The sequence below is a fragment of the Corvus hawaiiensis genome, chromosome 26, assembly GCF_020740725.1.
Source record: "Corvus hawaiiensis isolate bCorHaw1 chromosome 26, bCorHaw1.pri.cur, whole genome shotgun sequence".
In the NCBI taxonomy this organism is placed as follows: Eukaryota; Metazoa; Chordata; class Aves; order Passeriformes; family Corvidae; genus Corvus; species Corvus hawaiiensis.
Genome location: NC_063238.1, coordinates 1,156,426 through 1,177,688, shown reverse-complemented (window position 1 = coordinate 1,177,688; position 21,263 = coordinate 1,156,426). Strand labels below are relative to the sequence as shown.

Below are 21,263 nucleotides of genomic sequence, written 5' to 3'. Positions count from 1 at the left end.
GACTCATACGGGATTACTTTCTATGGACAGCAAAATGCTTCAAGATAACCTGCATCTGGCTGCAGTCAAGGAAAGAAGTCCTAACAGAATGAGTGTGGAGGGAGCAAGACTGGTGAGTTTGCCCTTGTTCTTCTCTCAAAGAAAGGTAAGCAGTGTGAGCTGAAGACAGGAAAGCAAATTCACACCAGCATCATGGGAGATCAGGATTCTACCTTCAGTGCCAACCTAGGCACTTGGACACCTGTGTCCAAAAAAAAAGAAACAAACAAAGAAATCTTGATAAACTAGTTCTAGAGATTCGGGTAAATCAGGGCTAAATTACAGCGTTAACCATCCTGCTCTGAAATTTAGTCTCTTGTAGGTTGGTTTCTAATAAGAATTACAGTTGTGGTAGAAACGTCAACCTGAAATGTTATTTGGAGCTGTACAGGTCTAATATCCTACAATTCAGAAGCAACACATGAGCTAAACCATAACCTCCCCACTTCTCGGGGTGTGGCAGCATCCACTGGAAAAAAAAAAAAGGGGGTGGAGTAGTTGCCAATTCTATTATAAGAACAAATCCTACAAATGGGTGCCTTCCTTCTCTTTAAAAAACTTCACCTACCCACTTTATGAATTAAATAGTGGCACATATATGAACCCAGCCACCAAGCATGCAGACAAAGCCCAAAGTTAAGAAAAACAAAACAAACCATGGCAGTGACATACCTTGAGTTGATTCCCTTATTTCCTGAGCTTCTCTCCTCCCAAACCCACTTGGCTGCTGTCTCTGGAGTTTCTGTCTCTACAAAGAGATCTGGATGCCCAGCACAGTCTCAGACATGTCCTGGTTCTGTATTCAGATCCTGAGTCTGAATGGAGTATCCTTCTCTTCTCCCAACAGAAATTTTATGGGTACCCTTCTTGGTGCTGATTCCAAAGTGCCAAAAGTGAGGCAGGATTTTCTTCCATGTCTGGGAGGTCTACTATCATCCCAGACACCATTATAGCGCATCTTCAAGTTCTTTCTCCTCTCTTGGTACTGCCCCAGGGAACACCTGGTACACTGACGGGCAAGGTGCTCTTACACTTGGCTATCAGAGTCCAATAGACACTAACACCACCTCAATGTCCTGGATATTCACACATTCTCAGTGTTACCTACGTGAGGCCAGTTTGCAGGTATGATCGCTTCTTCTGAGAAATGTTCCAAGAACATCTTGATAGATACAGATAAATCTGTATACAGTGAAGACTTCCAAAAAAAGTGTCACCTCAAGTCAATGGAACAGAAACTGGACCAGACAGAAGCATGTAGATACTATGCCATGACTTGATGTCCATACTGGAGTTAGCTTTGTCCAGAGCAAGAATAATGCACACAGTAGTGTGACCATGTACCACTGCTAGCAGATGCAGGTGTAGTTCAGCACTTTCCCAGGAAGAGGTCCTTACATGGGTCTGCATGCCAAAACTCTCGAGTGTCAAAATGAGGCAAATCAGTATGGAACTGATCAGTACTGATAGGAAATCAGCGTGTGACAGCGTGCCATAAGCCTTCTTTTCAAAGGTACAAGAGCAGCAACAGCTGGGCACACATGCCCAAGCACTTCCAACAGCAAAAAGGAAACAGAAATCTGTAAAATCTGCCATCAGAAAGCCAAGCATAAAAGGCAGCTCTACACCATAGGCTCTTTTGTCTAAACCCTCATGAACAGGAACTGGTTTGTGGGACATTACACTCAGAGCAAAGTGTAAGCATTATACAAGAGCAAAAATGAAACTCCCTCAGAAACCAAAGAGAAGCACAAGACACACTCAGCAGTGAAACACTCAAAATCTCTTTCCCAGCAAGGACACCATGGAAGGTGGTGAAGCTAGCAAGTTTCCAGACAAAAATGGCAGCCCAGCCTCTGAAAGGTGAGGACCAAGGTCTGACCTGTAACACAGACCTTATGAAAATCCACTGCAACTGCAAACCTCCTTAGTCCCCAAATCCAAATCCAAAGTACCCCAAATTCACTGCTACCTGAGAGAAATCAAAACCAAGAGCCAGACAGGGCTCAAAAATGCCCTTTTCTCCATGCTCCTTGCAGAGCTCAAGAAATGCAGCATTGTGACTAATTTGATTCATGAGAACATCCTGAAATGCAGGCTGTTACAAGCCAAACACGAGATTGCTCTTTGCAATCTAAACCCAGGAATATATCTAGAATTCATTAAAAAACAAATCATATGTAAATCCAGCACATAATAATTTAAAGAGAATTACATATGAGTAGAGTGGTTAATAAGTAGATAAACAGTAGAGAAAATCTTCTAATTCTAGCTCAGATCTTCAAGCAGAACTGGACATTATCAACTTCCCTCTCACTTTATTTTTAGTGGTTACAAACCAAATACGCACAAGATCAGAGTAATGTGAAGAACCCACTGGTTTTAAATAAATTGAGTAGGAAACTGAAAACTATCTTGTAGGTTTTCATTCTGTAAAGACTGTTTTGCAGTAGATAAAAGGCAATAGCTAAGGAAGACCCCATTACAATATATTATATACAGTATATACATGTTTATATATTACAAGCACTTCCTGAGAGTAGGATGATGGCTTATCCTCTGTTACTTCAGCATGGAATCAGTAAGTTTGTATCAATTTGAAGAGTGTTGCATAGCATGTCTAAAAGCTTCTTCAGTATTCAAAGTATTACAGGTTCTTTGGATGAATTTTAGGTACTATGCATCCATAAAAGCAATTGAAAGATTGGAAAGTGAAAGAATAAATTTCCAACAGCAATTTTACAAATAAAATCGCTATTAAGGTTTATTCACCTCTGCTACAGTAACAAATCAAACCTGCAATCTGTATATATGGCAGTAGCCAACACCTGAAACTTTAAGAGAGAACAATGCAAAAATCTACTATTCCATCATACAAACGTCCATTTATCTCACACTGTGCACAGAGAAAACATTTTGCTGGTATCTGTAATGCTGCTCTCATACTCTGAACTACAGGATCTAATTACCATCAACTTAATTAAAACTAATTTCTTTTTATCGATTACTTAACTTTCTGATGTTGCTTTAACCCTACTGCCTTAGGGAATGTTTTCAAAGATTCACATCAGTGTTATGACTTTTTATATTAATTAAGCTATTCTGATTAATTTGCCCTTTTAAAATTATTTTCAATGCTATATATCTGGTAAGTGACAAATGGTAGAGTTTAAACAATTAGGGAAGTTCAAACATTTGTGGCTTTGCTCTTTTTTTCCCCTTCTTTCCCCTTCACCTTTCCCTTCGCCTGCTCCCTCCACCCCTAGGGAAGTGCAGAGATCACAAAAGATCTGTATAGGAGAGTTTCCAAGAAGTGTGTGTTTTTCATATCTTAATGGTTAGTGAGCTGCTTTGTGCCCACTGCTCAATTTTCCTGAACAAACACATATAAGACCTCAATCTAATAATCCTTTTCAGTCCTTAAAGCCTCTAAATACAACATAACCTTGTGTGAATGATAAACATCTATTAATTTTACTGGATTTAAACCCAGCCTGCATGAAAAACTAAAGCGTTTAGAGGGGATGTGGACAGGCTTTGCTTAACTTAAGCCTAAACCAAGAACTGAGCAATAAGCTCATATGTAATAGATATACTCATATATAATAGAAATACTAGATCTCCATTAACCATAACTCGGAGAGCAGTGGTGAGAAAAATTACAACATCATCTCATTATCCTGACACTTTAGAAAAGTCACATCTCAAAATGGAGAAGAGGTAATGATAATTTTTTTTTAATTCTAGTTTTTTAGTTTTTCATTTTTCTGGCTGTAAGCTGAATTAATTTGGCAATGTTGGAAAATAATTTTCACATTATCATGCTTTCAGCTAATAGCTGACTTTGAATAAACAGCTGCTTTTGCAAGCTTTAATACTTATCATGGAACCTGAATCATCCAAATCGTAAGTTTTTTTAATAAAAATAACCCTACCCTACTTTTATACCCTGTAGTAGCAAATACAGCATGAAAAAAATTATTTAACAGATCATGAAGAAAAACTGAACAAGCATACCTAGATTCCTACCTATCTGCAGCACTTTTCAAATTTTTTTTAAAATTTATTTTTAACCTCACATCAAATTTTCAACACGAATGCTTACATAGGAAAAGCAGGGGTGTGATAATATAAAGAATTCTGCTTACTTGAAATGCACTTAAAACCCCTTTAAACTCACAACACATAGGACTGCACCCTTGCTAAAAACACAGCAAAACCCCCAGCAAAACACCACTAAACATAGCACTAAAAATCCTCGGAAGACTCTTTAAATTCTGCTGACATCCCATTCACATAGGAATGACAGAGATGCTAAAGGGAAGCCAATTGATGATCAGTCAATACAAGCTTACCTGTTTAAGTGCTTTCTTGGTGTGCTGCTGGAAGGAAGATACTAGCTTGCTTTGCACCGGTGCATTAGTAAGGCTTGAATCACGATTGGAAGACATTTCCTCAGATGTCTGCTTTGGGCAAACTTTACAAAAAGAAACAAAAAATCAGAATACTGTTATGGGGGTTAGCTTCCCTGTTTCTTAGAGAGTCATAAGGGTGGAAAAATAAACCAATACAAGCAAATTCCTCAAGCCCAAAAGCTTGCTGCAAAAAATTCAGCTGATCATGAGGTACACATGAGCTGAAAATCCAGCCATATTCTAAGTAAATGCATTGCTTCAGAAGTATTTGTACCTCATCATACCCTTTCTATGCAGTTCAGGAGGCCTTGCATATTTTGCCTTTCAGGTCCTGAAAGGTAACTGGAATAGTTTAACAACAGATTTCACATAGAAGCTAGATAAAAACTATCTTCCTCACCAACACATTTTAATGGATTACAAGGTATCTAAATGAGCATTTATACAAGAGACACTGATGACCCCTGAATCTAGAAAGATTCATATATATGTAACTTCACAGCAGATTGTAATGCCTTCTTAGGAGCCAGACTCACCTATTTTACAAGTACTTCTTGGTAAAGCAAAGAACACACACTTTCCTGTTTAATGGGCAGACTGGAATATCCTGCAAAGATGAATTCTGGTTTCTCAGGTAATACAAAAAATGCTGCTATACTTGTCAGCCTTCTAAATAATACATGCTTTAATGAACAAATACTACAGCACTTGCATTAAACAGCCTCTTGAATAAATGTGTGAGATACAAAAAAGTCTCCTGGTTAAATGATTAATTTTTGGTTTTTAATATGATTAATTTTTGTTTTTTAAGAAACAGTTTTATTAAACAGATATGAAGCTGTGAGAATAGCTGGAGGATCCTATTAGTCTTGATGGTCAGGAAACTCAACTAAAAGGGCTGTAGAAACTTTTCCACTCTTAATGCCTTGCATTACTATTACTCTCACTAGTATCTTAAGGCTGCCCAGCAAAACCAGCATTAGCATGGATCCAGAAATGGAGCAGCTTTTCTCCCATTCTCCTCTGCTGAGTCAGTTCAAGTCTGCCTTCCAGCAGTGCTCAAAGCTGGTTTGCATGTTAACATATCTTCTTTATAATGTTTTGCAGCAGTAAATGCTTTTCCAAGATTTGCCATACTTTGCACACAACCAGAATAGTCTGAAGACACTCAAAGCAGCTGCACAGACATGTGCCAGAAATAATGCAGCCCAGTATTCACCTATTTTCTCCTCCCATCCTTCAGTGGGATGAGCAGACACCTGAAGTAGCTTTCTAAGTCCCCTGCCTTAGCAAAATTTCATAGAAGAAATTTTTTTTGTTTTTTGATTTGTGTTTGTAAGAAAAAAAGACACAGACAATTTAGTTATCAATAATTAATGGCCATCATAAGATGCATGTGATATTCTACCTTTTTTTCACACTGAAAGAAAAAATATTTAATACTTACTTCAGTAACAGAGAATAAACTCTATGGCACTGCTGTTATGCCAAGATAATTGTCAGATTAAAATCTTTCATTACCAGGTAAGAGAAATGCTGTTTTGTCACAAGATTTATAACTGATTTTTGTCTTTTTTTTTCCTTACACTTGAAGGATTTGTCAAAATATACAAAGAAGTTGCAACACAAAACAAGTTCTGAGTTTACAGAATCACCTGGTTTGGATCAATCTTTTCCACATGATGAGAAATGCTCACTATCAAATAAGACAATGTAAAGGAGCAGCAAACAATGGCTGGTTTATATAATCCAAATCACTGCAATACCTAAGCTCCTGAGACAAAGAACATCTACACCGAAATAAAAGCCTGACATTTCAAATTGCCAGATTTTGTCTTCTCCTTCAAAGAAACTTGTTTTTAACTGTGTTCTGGAAAATTTTGAGAGTCAAAAAATTGAAGAAAAAAATCCAGAAATAGTATGTGCACACAAACCCTGAAGTTAACGAGTAGAGAACAGAACACATTTAAAAATCCCTGAAGAATGGAAACTGTTAAACTTAAGTTTCCCTGCCAAAAGAGGATAGATACAACATGACCTGTCATGATAAACCTACTCCTGTCCCCCAGAATGACTGCAACTCCTATTACATTCTTGTTCAAATGGGAAATTCTGATTTTCATTACGGTGATAGAGGATATTATCCAAGAGCCTCCCCTATTTATTTTGGTGATAAAGTTCATCCTGAAGAGGTTTGACAACACTATCTGATGATGCTCAACACTACAGCCATTAATGTCAAAGTCATGATACAGAAGGAATAAAAATAAGCATAGCTCTATATTAATTTTGTACTTTCATTCATTTCTCTTTTAACAATAAACCTGAAGTTGTGACAGGATTTATAAGAGGCCATACTTCTTATTTCTATCATTACTTCAATTTTGCATAAAAATATTATCAGTGTATTGGTTTATTTTGCTTCTCTTCCTTTGAATCTTTTACAACAAAGTTAAACCAAGGAACAGTGACTGTTGTAGTGGCTGAAACAACTGGAACTGAAACCCACTGAAACAATAAATAGCTTTCCATCACTGTAATCTCTCCTACAGATACAGAAGGAACACCTCATTTCAGGCTGATTCTTTAGCACAACTCAAACCTAGTTTGTTCAGAGTTTTGAAAAAAACCCCAACTTTTTCCTGTAGTCCATGATTAAAGACAGATACATGAGGTTGAAATCTGCTGCTTAAAATATTTAAAATGAGACTTTGATTAGAGAAAGTCAACCTAATTTATTTAGAACAAATGATACTTACTTCCTAAAACTTATTTTGTACATTATATCTTTCTTCATATACCTTGTAGCTTAAAATAGTAGGAAACTATTTTAAACATTACTTTTTTTATGTTTTAATTACATTTCCATTTCCATTTAAAACAAAACATGGCTCTGAATCTAACCTTCTAGTAAATAAGACATGTCATTGCCTATTTTTCAAACGTAGAAGATACAAGCATTAAAAATCTAAATACATTGTGTTAAATTATACAGTTGATTAATAACTTACACAGTCTACTCACTTTATTAGCAAAAAAAAATACTAAAATTGACATACAGACTTTATTTAGAGGATAATCAAGATATTGTTTAAAAACAATATGAATTGTCTTTTCTGTAGGAAATTAAATACAAATATGAGACAATGAATAAATTTAATCTTTAAAAAATGTTCTGCTACTTAGTAATTTAAATCAATCTGGGCTAAAATATGACTATGTTAAAATGCCTGTGACCACATAAAATTGTCATTATTTATTTCTTAATTTCTATGGATAAAGTCCAACTGCTTTTCTCTGAATGGGTCAGACTTAAGGAAAGGGAAAAATATGACACAAAGATATATAAGTGAAGTCAACATTGAAGATCCTAGTGAAAAAAACAATGCCTTAAGTACAGAGCAAGCATTTCTGCTACAGAAACCAAAGATCACAGGAAAAGAAAAACAAATTCAAAGTGCTCTTTGTACATATACACAGCTTTGGAAAGCTGCAACTACTTTTTCCTTAAGCGCTGAAGATCCATGAATATTATCAGATCCATGTTCACTTGGAAAGCTATATCAGAAAAGAATGCTAAAAATAACCTGGATGCTGGGGAGGAAAAAAAAAAAAACCTGAGAGAATGTGACAGATAAAGGGAAAATATTTGGGTAGCAAATAAAGAGGATTCACCATTATTGCTACAGTAGAAAAAGGAAAGAAGAGCGGTTTTAAGCCTACAGGAGGCATTTCCATTTAGTGGAGAATAATTAGGCTCCATTCTTTAAATCAGCTTCCTCAAGGGCCAGGACCGAGTGAAGGAATAAAGAAAAAGCAACTATTAAGCTGTAAACTGTTAGGTTATGAGCTGGAAGAGCAGCTGGGTTTCTGAAGATAAGACCTCCTTAGTGAGTGTTCAGAGACTGTTAATATGAATGACAGAATTAGAATTACTTAGCAAAAAGAGTACGTTAAAAATGTTTTTGCCAAACTCCATTTAAAAGAACTTCCTCTCTTCCATTTTTCCACAATTAGTTTTGTTAATTATTACAGAAGTCTATAATTTATAAAAATCAGCAATGCTGTCTTTGAATTTCAAATTTTACAGGCTATCTTTGTTATTTTTTTTTACCTTTTACCTTCCCCACTCAAGAAATGACACCTATGCAAAATATATTAGAAGACATGTTTCTTCAAAGAAACAATTTTTTGAGAAATACAACTAAAAGTTATTCTGTCTCCTTGCCACTGAAAGTTATTAGGAGTAACTGTAAACAGATGTATGTAACTGGATGGACAGAGAAATTCCTGTCCAGTAAAGGGCTTATTTTCCCAAAATCAACAGCACAACTAATTTTGATTTCAGTCAGATCATACTGATATAAAATTAAACCAGCAAAATCAACAGCTGCTCACTTCCCTCTCTGTTAAAGTAACCACAGCAGATGAGGATTGTTTACTAATGACCACATTACAAAACACAAATTAATATTGTTACCATATGCTAAAGACTAGAGTCTACCTCAAGCATAAAATGTATGCACACGCTCTGGAGATACGAAACTTCAGAGAGAACTCCCTCAGGAGAACATACACACGAAATCTCTCTCTAAAATATCCATAAAATTCAGTATTTTCTTTGGGTGACACAGATCTATACTTGTATTGACAGAAATGGTTACACTTTGCCAACACAGATGTATCGAGTAATTCACCTCCGTCACTCTTTGATCTCCAGAGCCCGACTTGCCAAAACTGAACAATTCAGAACTCGGCTGTTGCCATCAGCTCTTGAAAATGAAAACCAGTTTGGGAGTTAGTTAATTGTATGAGTTTGCCAAAGCAAGCAAAAACAGATGTATACATCAAGGGTACTACAGTGACTGCAATATTCTTTCTGAAAACCAATACTAGTACTGTGAATTAATAAATGGTATTGAATAGTATTTTTTGGAAAAAGACATCAAATACCAAATCAGCTTTGTAACTTGCACTGAATCCCATTATATTTACAGCATGCTTTTGAGCCCAAACATTTCACAAAGCTTAGAAAACTGTGAATCCTTATTCCAAAGCAAGTCAACATTTTCCACTAAAAATATACTGCCTGTCATCACTAAGCCACCGATTTCTTAGACCTCATTAACTACTGTACAGAAAAAAAAAAGCAGATGAGAAACATCCTCAAGCTCCACACTATCTTCTCTTATTCTTATGACTCCCTTCAAGTGGTAGTGAAACAAAAGAAGTTAAGCTCAATCCTGGGTACCAGATTTTTATTTTATAGTTGCAAGGAGATGAAACAAAAAACCACAAAAAAATCTAAAGCAAAGTGAAAATCTATCTCTTGCTGATGCATCACCCAAAACTCTTATGTTCAAGCTGCTACTCCATTGCTGCTCTTCTGCTTTTAGAAGAGTCTGTCTCACATCCAGATGTTGCCACGTGTCACAAACATTTTCAGTAGAATCATCCAATATTATTCCCAAGAGACAAGATGCTAATAGTAACAGGTTTCACTGAATTGCCAGTAATACCATTCCTGAAAAAGAACTGAATATCCAAATGTGGACTCAGGTTTCAAACAGTGGAGAATGTACATTCCTTGCTACAGAGTTATCCTAGGGTTTCCTAGTCCAAAAAGCACAAGGTGTGCAAAAACACAGTAGCTGGCAAAGCAAAATTTCAGGATTCAGCATGAACCTGATCCTCTGCTGTCCATCATTTTGTCAACTACCTCTAGGAAAACTGCCTAAAGAATTAACTGCCATTTCATGTTCATAGTTGAAAAACATACACTTCTAGGAAGTGCTGAAAAGTGTCTCAAGAGGAGACATAGGTTGCTCATATTTGGGCACACATCAGAAGCCCTGTTTGGGCTGAGGTGGGGAGGGAAGTCATGCTGTAGCAGGAGCTGCTGTCTCCTCCACACTGACATCATTGTGCATTCCATTGGCTCGCACGAAGACAATTTTTAATCAACTGCGCTCCATGGCTGATGGATTAGCCCTGGCTTCAGAAACCCTAGGGACAAATGCTTTTTGAGAACTGAACCTCCTATTGATGGGCAAAAGGATATTATAGTCATCATTTTCCCAGGCAGCAGTAATTGGGATTTTAATTCTTTTACCCACAGCATCTTTACATGCTACCCCTGTATTTGAGGGAAATGGAATTTTAGAGATATGAGACTGCTACAGAGCTTCTATTAGAAATCTCATTCCAAACAAAATCAACTGTAGCGTAAAGAGTTTCTTTAACATATGCCTTTGGAGAAGGTGGGGAAAGAAAGATTCTCCACAGCATCTGCAAAATCCTGAGCTGTGACCATTCCACTTGTCCACTTAGCAATACTGATGTGATGTAACAGCTTTTGCCAAGTCATCTGTTTATAATGGTTAGGAATTTTTATATTATTATGCTAATAAAATTGTTCAGTAGCCCGCATTTATACTGCAAAAAATGTACCTGCTGAGGAATGATGTGATTCTTCTCTGTCTGAGTGTCAGCTGGTACTTTTTATTCCAAAAGACTATGGTCTAAAAGCCCACAAATGGGCTGAGGCTGTTGCTTGCAGTTTCATCCTTTTGCTTCCAGCTACATTTAAAGAGGCATTTTTTAAACTCTTGCTAAACAATTTCTGATCACTCTGTCAGAACTGGGGCTTCTGGACTTTATCACAGTGGAAAAGAGCAAATAAAAATGCAAACAATCGGGCAATTAAGAATTCAATGTGCAAGCAATGCCCATCCTCCTATGTATCACACATATTCTAAAACACAAGTCAGAGAATTTCATAAAGTGTTTTTTGCACTTAATTAAATGTTACCTTCTTGTCACAGAATAGTTTCCCGGAAAGAAAAAAACCCAGCTTTAGTGTGAAAAGTGTAATTGGTCTCTTAGACCAAGTATTTTCTATAGAAATAACTTTTCTCAAATATTTACAAACCAATCAAGTCACCACCTCACCTTTCATAAACTAATGAGACCACCCCTATTAAATCTCCCAGAACAAAGGAGGCATTTGTTCACTCAGGACTTCTTACATGTCTTTCCTAAATCCTTTCCTGTTTACCTTAATTCTTTCTTACAGCTATAATGAATGCAATACGCTGGTAATAATTTAACTAGTGCTATACTCAAAGGAAAATCTGTGCCTATATTCTTTAATCAGTGCTATCAGAATTATAGTTCAAGAACTGCATTGGACTAATTAGCAAAAGCATCTCATACATGTTCAATTTATTTTCTGTTGTGATCCTTAAATGCTTTTCAGATACACTGATTTATTGAATATATGTTTCTACTGCATAAACGTGACCTTTTTTCCTTGCTTGAAAGTCTAAAAAAAATTCATGCTGTTCGACTGCAATATTTACAAGGCAATCAAGAGAAGTCTCAAAATTATTTATTACCAATAAATTAAAGCTAGAATGATTTTATAGTTTTCAAAAAGTATTGACATTAAAAAAAATATTGAATGAAGAGTGGTTAAGGCACTCTCCAGAGCAAAAGGCCTACTGTGGATGGTGATTCCTATGCCTTTGCAGATTAAATAATTTGCAGTTTCAATCCACTAAAAACTGGCTGTATTTCTTGGGCATGGTCCTATTTTTAAGCCAAGCCTTCTACACTGTAAATGAAATTAGAATTCTAAGCGTATATAAATGACATCTTTAACAACAAAACTTGTAGTCTCAAGAAAAGCTATTATCAGACATGTTTGACAAAATTATGTTCTGTATTAGCTGACTGATATGCTATTCATGAAATATATGCTGCCTTCAATTCTCAATTGATCACATCCAGCGCTGGCAATAGAGACTCACTACTGCCCTCCTATTTACTTCTTTTAAATATATCTATTGATATCCATTGCATGAAAAAAAAAATTAAAATGCCTTGTTTTCAAAATGTTAAATATATTGCTCTGTTTCAAGATTTGGTAAAGATGACAAATGAAGGAAAGTTCTCAGCTTTAAAACCAATCTAGGTGTAATTTAATGCTCTATTCCAAATAAAATGTTACATTTTTGCAGCTTCTCTTTTATGCCATCACAAGTGCTATGATTATTTTTATTACTGTGAACAGTGAAAACAGTACATAGCCTGCTCCCAGTCAAAACCCAGCAATTTTCTACTTCTGGAATTATGACATCCCATTTACATTCTGTAACATCCTATTTACATCCTAACACTCCTAAATAATTGCCCATTTTTTTGTCATGATTTTTGTTTATAACAAGTAACATCAACTTTTGCTTTGTATTTGTAACTGTATTTACACTGCTTTTTACTGCTCTATTCTTCCTGCAATTTGAGGAATTGTGCATTAACAAATTTTCTGAGTATCAAACAGGAATTGTCAAAGAACTACAAGCATGTACGGTCACTTACACATGTAGCATACACCACATAAGCATCAAACCACTGCACATGCAGAGTCTGTTAATTTGTAGACAAAACATAACAAAGAAAATGAAGAAACAGAGACATTTAATAACTCTTGACTTTTGTTTCCACAGAGCTTCAAAACTTCAGTCCTAGACAAACCCACAACAACGCGTCTTGGATAGTTCCGCTACTCCTATCACCAAACACTTTATGATTTTTCAATGCTGCTGGAGAGCAATACTGAAATTGCAGTATCAGTCCTGTAAAGGTGCAGCCAAACAGCTAACTAAGTTGCTCCAGTTAAAAAAGGAAACCTGTAGCAGAACAACAAGAGCTGAGCCTTTTCATGCCCTAGTTGTAAACAGGACACCATCTCACCATACACCAAGCAAGCCAAAACAGCAGGCTACAGTCCAGCAGTGGGACAGGTTATGATGGGACAGAAGAAGTGAACTGATCAAAGAAAGGTGTATTTCAAAAGTCCTGGACAGCTGGATTTCCTTTAGAAAGCATTCACTTTATAATCATTACATGAGTGAAGTTGCAATAAGAATAATACTCACTTCTGTTATTTGCAAGTAATTTTAGGTGACTGATGCTCTCTTTATGACCAACTATTAACTCTCAAAATGGAAAAAAAAAATTCTAAGCCTGCCATTTTTAAGTTATTTCAATGTTTCAGTTTGACATTATCTTAGAGAAAAAAAAATGCATAGAATTTGATACTTCAACATGTCTTTATGTCAGGATGGCACACAGGAGTATCTCTGGCTGAAAGAAAAAAATACAAACCTTTGTCCTCTGCACAGAACTCTACTGAGGGACCAACCCCGCATGTCCACACTGAAATCAATGAAATGTCTGAATCTGACAACTGCCAAGTCTGAAGCCTGGCAAAGGCAAATTATTCTTTAGCTCTGGGCCCTAAACAAAAAAATTGCAAGCTAAAAAATTACCTACTGAAAACACACCCAAACAGCACTATTCTTTGTCTTTTAAAACCCTAAGTCAAATAAAGGCACTTAGTGTTCCTGATTCCTTCGTAAGTCCAAGAAAGAAAGGGAGCCACTCAAAACAGTTCCACTGAGTACAAAATATTATTTATACCGCTTAGAAATCACACCACGGAAATCTGAAGAAAACAGTACTTTTTATTTTCCCAAAATATGCCCTCTAATATTAAGATTAAATCACCTACCACCATTTTCTTCTCCATTATTATTGTTTGTCTCAGCCATTTCAGTGCCATCTAACTCAGATTCACATCCTAAATCCAATGTTCCATCAGTAGGGCATGCTGATTCTTCTTTCTACAGTTAAAAAATAAAAATAAAAATAAAATTAACAAGAAAAAAATCAATCATGATCCGGCTGCATCTCTGAAAATAGATTACTGCAGTGTACTCTCATGCTTACACTTCAAAAAAAACCAAGAATAAAATAGAATATGTTTGTGAGTTACTTTAGAGAGAGCCATAAAAAAAGACCTTTATGAAAAAACTTGCAAACCAAAAGCAAAAAAGCTGTTTTGTGAAGTCATAACATGCTCTTTTTAAAACCAAAAAAGTCACATAAAATGCAAGATCTTCCAGTTTTCTTCTTCTTTTTTTCTTTTTTTTTTTTGACAGAAACAGACTTGTGTGGCTGTTAAAAATCCTAGTTTTCCACTTGAGTGTCTACAACACTGCAGCAAAACACAAATCCTTTAATGTTTCTTTTCTGCCTTTGCCTGTTTCCTGAATTCAAATAGCTGAAGCAACCTGGAGCTCACAAGCATGGGAGTGATTGTGAATTCCTGGAATTGTGCCAAGAATATCTCCCGATTTAAAGAAAAACAACAGCATTTGTTCTAGTAAATTAGGAAAGACAGCTTCTGAAAACTATTAATTCAATTTCAGGTACAGGATTTTTAGTTAGCAGGAACAGACAAATCTATATACTTTTATGGTTTTATATGCTTACATCAAATACATCTGTGATAAATTACAAAAGATCCTTCCCCCTGGCCCAAAATTTTAGTTGACTACATTTAGACTGCCAAGCAGATAACCTCACTTTCTTTTTTCTCATCTCTGCCTCACAATCTTCCACTTCTATTGTGAAACCCTCTAAGTTTGATTATGTACAACAAGAAAAAATTTCCACCCACAGTAAACATCATGTTCATACCAAAACAGAAAAATAAGAAGGAATATAAATAGCATAAAGGCAAAATTCTATCATTGCAATTATATTCCTTCTCAAAAGCAATGATGCAACCTTTAAATTAAAAGCTGATTTATATTAGACTTGCAAATAATTTTTCACTATTCAAAAATCAAACATTAATACAATTACTTAATTAGAAAGTCAGTGATCCTCTTCAGCTCACTGCTCATAAAACAAAGGCCTTACTGTGAACAACTCGGAAAAAGCAGCATTTTAACTAAGCTACATGTTTTTTATACCATGTGACAAATTCAAGAACATGTATATGCTTTCTAGGATAAAGCATTCAGTGTTTACTTTCATTATAAATCCTTTTAAAAGACATCTGAAAGCAGTTAGAAGGACTATCAGGTCATTTCCTCTCCAAAGAATCTAATCTGTTTACCTTTATATCTATTGAGACATTCATAAAATGGATTAATAGCTATATGTACAATCCATATACAAAATTTAAACTTACTTTGAGAGCATAGAGTCCTGATTTCCCAGGGATTTTGAAGAATGTTCCATCACCTACACGAGTGTTAGTATGAAGCATTGCATTCAGGCAAGCTAATGGAGAGGTTCCACTGAAAAATAAAATTGTGCAGTCTAAGATTGAGTGCCTCTTGTAAAACTATTCCCTCGGTCTATTTTTTTAAAAACTCATGCTTGCCTGGCCTTTTTTTTTTTTTTTTTGTGCCCCCCCCCCCCCCCCCCCCTTTTTTTTTAATTCTCTCAACCCTGACAACATCTACATTACAATAACAGGCCAGTTTCAAACTTAATCATATGCATCTGTCCCCTAGGCTTGAGGCAAAAAGTCTGTGAATTATAATTATGCTTTTCTTCATAGAGCAACCAGCTCCACATTCTGAAAGAACCAAAGTCCAAATATTTATGTGAAATTACTTCATAAATAACACCATGAAGCCTCATTTTTAAAATGTTACAGACAATGTGGCTGCTGCACATGAATGATCAAAACAGTACCAAGTTCAAGGGCAGCTGCATCCCATAGGATGAAAGGCAACAAAAGAATAATAAAGAGCCCAGAAAGAACACATTTAAAATTAAAAGTGATATATAGTAAAGCCTTCTTCTGGCTCAACATGGTCAGCATGCATTATTATACGCAAATATAAGCACACTTGTGCCTTTTATGAAGCACTATCTTTTCTAATTAGAATTGTTTTAGAGATTAAGAGACTGACCTACTCAAGGTAGTTATTGTAATACCACTGTGGAATGCATGTTAAAGGACTATTTAAAAAGAAACACAACACATTAAGAAAAAAAATCAGTATTTGGGCAGAGATATCTTTGAAGTATATACATGTTTACATCAGAAAAAGAAAGCAAATATTTCTAGCCTAGCTAGATGTATACTATTCTGAAAAGTTGATCTAAAAATGGTGGGGAAGAAGGCTGTCATAAATTTTTTTATTTAACTTTAATTTAAGAATTGAAGTACAAGATCTACAGATGTACTATCACATCTTTGTCCCCATTTACTGGCTAATGTACATGATGTACTCAGGGACTGAATCTGAAACTGTGCTTCTTCCCTGGGGTCCCCAGTCTGCACGCACGCTTATCTTTAGCCGCATAAATATATTCCACTTGGTTAAGTGGAACAATGCCTGTGCATTAAATTAAGTGTGTTGCTAAGTATTTCAGGATTAATTATATACTCAACCATAAACCAGGAACAGGGCTTCAAAGTTCATCAGAAACTACTCTTCTTTATTCTGCAGTATTGTAAGACAACATCCAATCTTGGTTAAAAATTACACGTCTAATTTTTTTTTTTTAAATGTGAAAATGGATTGAAATTGTTGTGTTTCATATGGTTATGCTTTCTGCTGATTTCCATGGTTCTGTTACAAAAAAATTCATCCTTACTGTACATGTATCATTATTTTAATGGTAAGATCAATAGTGTGGTAATTGCTCTTCCGGTAAAAATTAAACTATAAAGTGCCCTCAGGCCAGGAAATCCTGTCTATTACAATTTATTTACTATAGGTCACCTAATGTATCATATTACTACATCTAAAATAAAAAAATGCAGGTAAAAATGCTGCTTGTTGATAAACACATCAGATATATAATAGGTATTTACTTTATAGGTATTCTGAACACGGTCACACAACCTGAAAATTCTGACAAGTTTTTGCTGTTTCTTTTTCTTCCCTGCAAATAAAACTAGCTCCACATTTGGTTTTGATATAATACTTTAAAAAAATACAAACCAAAATATGTTGGAAATAAAATGATACTGCTAGCAGTGGGACAGAAAACATTAAGAGAGTTCATTGAGTTTAATGATTACTTAAACACTTCTGTAATATGTAGGATATTTCTCTTTACACATTTTCCTTACTGTATTAATGCTTGACAAGCAAAGACACAAAGCATTTAATACAGCAGTTATGGTTGTGTAATTTCTTCCATATGTTAACATACATAACGTGAAGCAATTTCAACTCTCTCAGACTTGGATCTTTTTAGTGAAACATTATCACCGATTAAGGCTTTCTCTGCAAGATAGAAAGAACTTGCTGACTCTGCAGCAGAACACAAACTTGGTATGCCAACAAGAAACCAAACTGTGTGTGCCTGTATGCACGATTTGTATTCTCCTCCTATTCTGATGGAGATACTCTGGACTCCACACTTATTTATAGATATCATTAACCAATAAAAATGATACAGGATGAATGAACTCAAAATAGAGGATTTGGCAACATCTCATGATCACTACTGTGCTCACAGCAGATATCTTAATCTTCAAAGTCTAGACAACTGGCAAGTGGACAATAGAAACTACTCTCTGACTTACAAAGAAACCTGTATCAGCTACTGAGCCAAGAAGCACTTTAACTACGGCAATGCTTGTTTCTTACAGAGACCTGCAACTCCTAATGGCATGCAACCAAAGGGCCATATCCACCCTTCCTGAAAACTGGACTTGGGTACATCCATAATGAGCACAAAAACCCATGCAGAATATTTTTAAGTTGCAAATGAAAATAACCTGGCAACACTGAGGGGTGGGATTTATTTTGAGCTAAGAGATCAAACTGAAGTTCCATGATGCCCTTTGTCAGTGCTACTTTGCCCCATGTCAACCAATGACTTGCCAATTCTTCTGTCAGCACTGGCATCCTTAAAACACTGTATTAAAATTCCCAAATGTTACCCAAACTGATGCTTGCAACACATGCTATCACAGCACATGGGACTGAGGTTCAAAACAGCAGCAATCAAAGATCCCACGATGCAGACTGATGTCTGAATCATAGAGTACTTTCCAAGGGATCTGTACTACTTATTGCATGCTTTCTAAATTCTCCTACAGCCTGAGGACATGTTCTTTCTGCTCAGAGCTCCCGGCATGCATTAATACAGCAGTCAAGGCCTGCCAAACATAAGGCTGAGTATCTTTGAATATCAAAAATGGCACAGCTTGACCTAAGTTCTTGAAACACTCCAAATCGGTTCAACTTTGATTCAGTTAAATGAAATTGGATACAATAACACTTTACTCTGCAACTTGATATCTGTGAATTTTTAGAGCCATAATATATTTTAAATCGATATGCTGCAAGTTTTATTGCCATAGTCTGCACACAAGAAATATGTTTACCATTTACAGTCCTCAGATGCAGAACTTTCACACTATTTATCATCATTTAGGTGAGACTGCTTTAAACCACTGTGGTATTCTAGAAGTCATTCATATATGGAAGTTACAATCTGTTGCAGTATGTCTTTAAGATTAGTATTTTTCTGCTTGTATGTTTATTTTATATACATACACATCTATACACATATACAAGCAGTATACCCTCCCCACACACACACTTTCAAAAAGGTTTAGAAGATGAAAAGTTACTTACTTTCTGTAAAGGTGATGTTAGGATGTTACAACAATCAGCAACATAGGAAAGAAAACAAAACACTCATTAATCTTTCAACATAAAAATTGCTAATGCAATTTGATCATTTAAAAGACATTGGACATTTCAATGTTTCATAAATTCTGCCTCCCAAAATCACTATAAGCTGGTAGTATTCAGTGCATCCCTTCAAAATTGCTGTACATTATCAAATCAAACTTTGCACCCCCAACTCCCCCAGTCAAAAATATCGCCAACATTTTGTGACTCTGGGCTCCCTCTACTGGTCACGCAGCCCGTGTTACCTAAATCGAAATGCCAGACTGCACACACCAATCTCTGCTAAAACATGTAGGAGAAGTACAGATTTCGGTTACTTCCTCCTCTGCCACCCTTCCCAAAAACCTATAAAAAATTTGTAAAAACACCAGTAAAAGCGCTACTTATTTTTATGTTGTTGACTTCTCAAACACATGGTTCTGTCAGAAAAACCCAGGAAACTTCTATGGTTATACATATAGTTCTAATGGTCTTTGCTAGACTACCTGCCAAGAGACAAAAATTATGATCTTGGCAAAAAAAAGATGCCTTTTATATGGAAAATAAATTGACTAAAGCTGCCTTGTCCAGGCAATAATGTGGCAGACAGTGGAAGTTCCCTGACACTGCTGACGAGGCACCCCGGGTCCTGCAGCAGGCAGCATTTCAGCCACTCAGCCCCACTGTACATGGTGTAACTCCCTCCTTTTCCTGACATGTTCCCAAACCTAATGACGACTGCTGTAAGAAGAGCACCTAGGTGTCGTAAATTTGGTCAGTATTTATTTGTTTGAAATAATCTGCTCTTTTTATATGCATCTATAAATAGTCACAAGGGAGCAACAATTTTTACTCACTGCTAGAAACAAAGTAAAACCAAAAGGCTTAAGAACTAATTTCTTGGCATGATTTGAAGTCACACAGAAGACACTATGTTAATAATGCATGTAAGTTACATAATTTCAGAGTGACAACAGATAAAGAAAATAAAACTTATCAGGGAAGGCTGCAGAAAATCCATTTGTGTGTTACAGTAAAGGGAAAAATAAAAGAAGGCATAACTGTAATTTTCCACAAATATGTAAAAGGCTGTTGAAGTCAATGGAGATTAATGTTCTTCATGGCCACTGGGGGAAGAAAAAGAAAATTCATGGATAGTCTAAAAGTGTGAATGTAGCTCCTGATGTTTTAACCAACATCATAACAGAGCAGGGGAGTTTATAAAATGACCTTCATCAGAAGATCATACAGACACCAGTCCTGGCTGATACATAGACTGGAGCCCGTCTCAGTGTTTGTATTGAATGATCTCTTGAGCATCCATCCAGCACTGTAATCTGTGATCCTTTATCTCTTCAATAAATCAAAAATTTGGTTAGGGCTGAGGTTAATCATGCACCCTAAGTATACTTGTTCCAACATATACAGCAGCTAGAAACACTGGAAAATTAACTCAATGTCTAGATGTGCATTGTTTGCTGAAGTGTTCCACACAGCACTGCATGCCCGGTGTGGTGAAGCCCTGTGGCTTCTCTTAAAAGCTTTCCCACAATCTTCAAGGAGCCACGTTCCCACAGTCCTGCTGTCAAGTGTCAGCAAAATGTCCCAACCTGCCTCACAAGATTGTAGCTGTGACCTAGCTCAGGAGTGACACAGAAAACCACCAGGAACCTAAGCAGCTATACGAAAACAAGAAGATAGCTATGCTATTTATGAAGATGACAGGCAAACTGCTGCTGACCAGTCGAGAGCTGCTCTCCTCCCACAGCCAGGCTTGACTGAGCTGGCAGTGCTGCAGCAGCAGTTAGTGCTGGGGCCAAGGCAAATTCTTCCAGCCTGGGCTCAGGAGGAACAACCAGGAGAGGTCCAGTGAAGTGAAGACTGAATAAAAGACTCAGACGTTTCACTATATTCTAATGGCACAGGCACAGGATCCTTCCCTCGGCACAGAGGGAAGCAGAGAGCACAGGCAAATAGTGGAAAATAAAGCTGGTGAGTGCAAGATTTCCTGCCAATCACCTACAACTTTTTCAGCAATAAACGCTACAAGTTAGGCTAAACAAACCAACCACTAGACCCTGGCTGGACATCACTTGCCCACCAAAGCTGCTTTATCACTCCCCTTCTCAGCTGGGCTGTGGAGAGAAAATATAAGGAAAGGCTCATGAAGTAAGGACAGGGAAAGATCACTCAGCAATAATCATCATGGGCAAAACAGACTCGACTTGGGGAAATGAGAATTGAATTTATTACCAATCAAATCACAGTAGAAAAAAGAGAAATAAAACCTAACCTTAAAACA

At 36.4% G+C, this 21,263-nt stretch overlaps 1 protein-coding gene across 5 annotated transcripts in view; it reads right to left on the bottom strand.

Moving 5' to 3' along the window:
* ASXL3 (ASXL transcriptional regulator 3) overlaps nt 1-21,263 on the bottom strand; it is a 127,886-nt gene that overhangs the window by 54,528 nt on the left and 52,095 nt on the right. For 3 of the 5 annotated variants that reach the window (XM_048286264.1, XM_048286262.1, XM_048286263.1), the window contains 3 exons: nt 15,499-15,607; nt 14,029-14,140; nt 4,395-4,516 (listed from right to left, as the gene is read on the bottom strand). In XM_048286264.1, coding sequence (XP_048142221.1) covers nt 4,395-4,516; nt 14,029-14,140; nt 15,499-15,607 — 343 coding nt within the window. Of the gene's footprint in view, nt 1-49; nt 242-711; nt 1,499-4,394; nt 4,517-14,028; nt 14,141-15,498; nt 15,608-21,263 lie in introns of those variants that run through there. The other 2 variants (XM_048286268.1, XM_048286269.1) reach the window with 2 other exon arrangements.